The 5,469-nt window shown below is 38.0% G+C and overlaps 1 protein-coding gene across 1 annotated transcript; it reads right to left on the reverse strand.

Moving 5' to 3' along the window:
- Positions 1-210: 210 nt before the first annotated feature.
- On the reverse strand, positions 211-4,786 carry LOC147641874 (bidirectional sugar transporter SWEET5-like). Its single transcript, XM_086820015.1, has 6 exons — positions 4,709-4,786; positions 4,531-4,567; positions 2,279-2,495; positions 1,484-1,645; positions 1,226-1,345; positions 211-772 (listed from the first exon to the last, which is right to left on the reverse strand). The coding sequence occupies exons 1-6, from the start codon at positions 4,743-4,745 to the stop codon at positions 494-496; spliced, it is 852 nt and encodes a 283-aa protein (XP_086676141.1). The 5' UTR covers positions 4,746-4,786; the 3' UTR covers positions 211-493.
- Positions 4,787-5,469: the final 683 nt, after the last annotated feature.

A 5,469-nucleotide genomic window follows, 5' to 3' on the forward strand; every position in this document is an offset into this window, starting at 1 on the left:
CTTTACCTAAATGATTAGCTACAAATCGTTCACTAGATTCCTTTAACAATCACCTACTAGATTAAAAACCATGTTTTTAAAATGAAACTTAAAACAAAACAACCCATGCATGTGTTTTTGTGTGTGTGTGTGTGTGTGAGAGAGAGAGAGAGAGGGGGAGAGAGAGAGAGAGAGAGAGAGAGAGTTCCAAACTCTGAAATCTTTTGAAAATATTGACAAGTATAAAAGCATATACAATATATTTATGTAGCCAAAAAACTCAAGTGAATTTACACAGCTCTGTAGGAAAATGGAAAAGCATTGTGATAAGCGATAAGCCAAAATGGAGGTCAACTAGAAGTGTCTCTCTCAAATTTTGATAAGGAAATGTGTCTATAAGTATGGTGATAGATTATATATATGATTATGTATATACGTTTATGTATATATGAAGTTATATATATTTATGCATAGAATAGATACCTGTGTTGCTATGTTAGGAGTACGTGAAAGATTAAACTTGAGCAGCAAGAACATCAGAGTGTGATAGAGGCCTTGAAGCTTGGTGGTTTTGAGGCTTAAGAGGGATAGTGGATAGGTTTTCTTGAGATAGGGTTTTCTTGGCTGCTTTTTTGTCCGAGCTCTTTTGCATGGACACATAAAGGTTTCCCTTGCCTCCTTCCATCTTCTCTTCATCATTGTCTACCTTTGATGGAGACGTTGTGTTCTTGCAATATAAAGCATAGAGAACAAGTTGCACAATTCCAGATATGCAACCAATGCCATTGGGTATCTGCAAAAGAAATTACACACAAACACACACACTTAAAAAAAAAGTGAAACCAACGTCTCATTAGAAAAACAATGTATGTATTCACACACACACACACACAACACACACATGGCATTATATTATTGTTTATGATTGTTCCTATGGAAAAATTTGATTAGTGCAAACTTTAAATCTCGAAATGTTACTAATACACACATTGTGATAAGAATTATAAAATTCATATTATATATTTGTTGATTTTTTATTTAGCTTGCCGAGTCAAGTGTTAGAAAAAACTATCCTTCAGTGTAATTTTCATGGCTCAAATAGAGAGAAACCTGTTGTCTATGCATTTGTTTTAATAAAAACTGTCCTTTTTTTTTTCACTGGTTTGAAAAAGGGCTTATTTCTGAGACGGGGGAGTTTAAATAAAACATAAAGCAAGTCATTGGTTGGGGTGCTTTGGAAACTTACTCCCACGAAAATGTCTCTGGTCACAAGGGAGTATGCCGACCATACTGCACTGTTGATAAAATTGCAGAGAGACAACGTGAAAGGCATGTATTCCACGCTCTTTGTGCGAATGACAAGCCCCTAATCACCCAATTATACCCATCCAAAAAAAATAATCAGAATTGATCTTTGTTTTCATCCAATGATCCCCTTTTTTCTACAATTGCGTTCCTTCATCTTAGTGTTAATCACATAATTTGCATCAATAATTACTCTTACCATGACTGTTAGTGGAGCTGCATACATTGCAACAGCCATCACCACGCACAGGCTGCCCACCACCAGTTGACGCGAAGGCAGTGAATGCAGAGCTAGTAAAGTGATGATGATAATCGCCGCGTAGAGTGTTGCCACGCAAACGAGATGTCTCGTCATTTGAATCTGGATTAAGGCGATAGCTAGTCGGATTAAGATGATGCTAATTGTACAGTAATTTAACAACAGCGGACTTATGTGATCATGGTCATTACAGAAAATCTGGATTACGGCGATAATAATTGGGCTAGGTTTGTTACCACGGTGACTAACATTGTAAACATTGTAAAGTGCGATTAGTGTGCTGAGAACATACAATAGAGATTGATTAGACGTGATCATTAGTATGGTGATTAATTATGTTAGAGATGGATATTAGTGGTGCGCATGTTGGAGACAGAGATTATAAATGGATGGCTGGATTGAGATGTGGTTAAACATAGAATTAAGAAGTGATTAGAGGGGTATAGAGATGTGGTATAGAGATTATAAATGGATGGCAGGATTGAGATGTGGTTAAACATATAATTAAGAAGTGGTTAGAGGGGTATAGAGATGGATATTAGTGGTGGTGAGCATGATGGAGAAAGAGATGGCAGGAGTGAGATGTGGTTAAACGTATAATTAAGAAGTGATTAGAGGGGTAGTGGTATGGACAAATTAGAGGGATAATAATAAAAGGATCAACATGTTGTGAGGTGGGATTAAGACATGGTGTGTGTGTGTGTGTGTGTGTGTGTGTGTGTGTGTGTGTGTTACCTTGCTTTGCTTGGTGGCAAAAGCCAAGTAGAGGGAGATGAACAAGAGCTCCATGGCTACTCCAAAGACGTTGATGGTGATGATGAGCATGCTGTGGGGCTTCACAAATGGCATGCCATACAACACCCACAACATACAATTGAATAGAGTGCACACATAAGGCAACCCCGAGTACTCCTGTGTAGACTTCACCTTGAATATTTTAACAAAAGTTGGCCTGCACACATCGTTTTATATCATTTTAGCCATAATGCTAACCATGCATTAACACAAATTGAGTTACCATAATCATTTAACGTCCCTAAACACCCATCTTAAACATAAGCATATATAATTATCGTCACACACACACACACACACACACACACACACACACACACACAAAATTGAGCTACCCTCATCGTCATCATTCATAAATGCCCATGATCATAATTATAACTACTCTCTCTCTCTCTCTCTCTCTCTCTCTCTCTCTCTCGTGTTGCATTCTACCGACGTTAATACCTCTCTCTCTCTCTCTCTCTCTCTCTCACACACACACACACACACACACACAATTGAGCTACCCTCATCATCATTCTTAAATGCCCATAAACATAATTATAACTACATACTCTCTCTCTCTCTCTCTCTCACACACACACACACACACCCACACCCACCCAATTGAGCTACCCTCATCATCATCATCATTCATAAAGGCCCATAATCATAATTATAACTACATACTCTCTCTCTCTCTCTCTCTCTCTCTCTCTCTCTAACACACACACACACACACACACAATTAAGCTACCCTCGTCATCAGCATCATTCATAAATGCCCATAATCATAATTATAACTACATACTCTCTCTCTCTCTCTCTCTAACACACACACACACACACACACACACACACACACACACACACAATTGAGCTACCCTCGTCATCAGCATCATTCATAAATGCCCATAATCATAATTATAACTACATACTCTCTCTCTCTCTCTCTCTCTCTCTCTCTCTCACACACACACACACACACACACACACACACGTACATGCACACACGCACGAACACACACAATTGAGCTAACTACAGACTCTCTCTCTCTCTCTCTCTCTCTCTCACACACACACACACACACACACACACACAATTGAGCTACCCTCATCATCATCATCATTCATAAATGCCCATAATCATAATTATAACTACATACTCTCTCTCTCTCTCTCTCTCTCTCTCTCTCTCTCTCTTTCACACACACACACACACACACACACACACACACACACACACAATTGAGCTACCCTCATCATCATCATCATTCATAAATGCCCATAATCACAATTATAACTACATACTCTCTCTCTCTCTCTCTCTCTCTCACACACACACACACACACACACACACACACACAACTAAGCTACCCTCATCATCATCATTCATAAATGCCCACACACACGCACAATTGATCTACCCTCTGCATCATCATTTATAAATGCCCATAATCATAATTATAACTAGAGACTCTGTCTCCCCCCCCCCCCTCTCTCTCTCTCTCACTCTCACACACACACACACACAACTGAGCTACCCTCATCATCATCATTCATAAATGCCCATAATCATAATTATAACTACATACTCTCTCTCCTCCCTCTCTCTCTCTCTCTCTCTCTCACACACACACACACACACACACACAATTGAGCTATCCTCATCATCATCTACTACATTCTCTCATCATCATCATTCATAAATGCCCATAATACTACAGTCTCTCTCTCTCCTCCCCCTCTCTCACTCTCCCCCCCCCACCAGTGACCACCACCATCACCATAAATATAATTATAGCGCATCATTCTAACCTAGCCTAACATCAGCTTCCTCGCATTAATTACATTATTATAACTAATTCACCTCGAACATTATTAAGCTACTTCCCGAATTAGCATCAAAGTTTGGCCAAAACCATAAACTGAGTAGGTTACCCAAATAAGCAAAAGACACGAAGATTCGCCAAATCATCACACGATAAAACTACACAATTAGCACCTTGAAAACATTGCTATAAAAGTTCTAATCTTTTTTGACATGCCACACTCGGTAAGTAAGCATATTAGGAGCATTAAACATTAATGCTCAATGCTGCAATTGAAGAAGTAATCAGAAGAGCATGAAAACATTTGCATTATAAACGATGTTTAACCTTGAATAAATGCACTATTTCGATAAATAAATTTGTTTTCTTAAGGCACTTACGTTGGTGATAGGAACAAGGCCATGGCCGTGGCATTCCCTGCATAGATTTTTTTACAAATCCAATAAAAACATTTAAACTTTGGGTCAAAAAAGAGCCTTTAACTAATAAATACAGGCAATAAATGAAAGACCCATTAATTAGTTGCAGGTATGTTAATAATGGGTATTTGTAATTTACCTAGTATTCCTAAAACAAGCTTGGGGTCTAGTTGCATGTTGAAGAAACCAACCTTAACTGAGTAATTGGCTAGTGCTACTCTATGTATTGCAATTACTAGCTAGTAACAGATAGCAATTCAATTTTTGACTAAGGAGTGCAGAGAGATTAGATGGAAAGAAGAGCTCTATAATGACAAATTACAGAGAGATTAGATGCAAGGTAGAGCTATATAATGACGAATTAGAGCACTAATCTCTCGGAGAATGAGAGGCTAGATGGACAGACGTGCTATATAGTGAAAAGAAGGGCTACCAAATTACAGCACTAATCTCCCAAAGAGGAAGAGATTATATGAGAAAAATTGCTATGATGGCATAATGGTTGGCTAATAAGCCAGGCGTTAATGATCACTAAGGCAAGACTAATGATAATTATATACGAAGAGAATGAAAGCTTCTAGCAAACGTTGGTGTGGAACAAGAGTGAAGCAGAGTACCTTCTTATAAGCTCTCCATATTAAAATCTAGGAGTTTTTTTTTTCTCCCCCTTTCTTTTGGTGCATAATTATATTACTATATTAGCAAAGGTGGCGATTTTTCCCCCTTGCCTTTCTTATATTCTTCTAATCCATTTGTTTAGATTCTTTTTCTAAAACCATCTGCGTTTTCCAAAATTCAGATCCCAATTCACAAGCCATATATACTTTTTCATATTTGGAATCATTATTCTATCACAAGAACAATAAAGTTAATTCTAGCAAGAGTTTTTCTGCTTTTTTA

This window comes from Cibotium barometz, chromosome 1 (genome assembly GCF_041138505.1).
Source record: "Cibotium barometz isolate CiBa-2024 chromosome 1, ASM4113850v1, whole genome shotgun sequence".
In the NCBI taxonomy this organism is placed as follows: domain Eukaryota; kingdom Viridiplantae; phylum Streptophyta; class Polypodiopsida; order Cyatheales; family Cibotiaceae; genus Cibotium; species Cibotium barometz.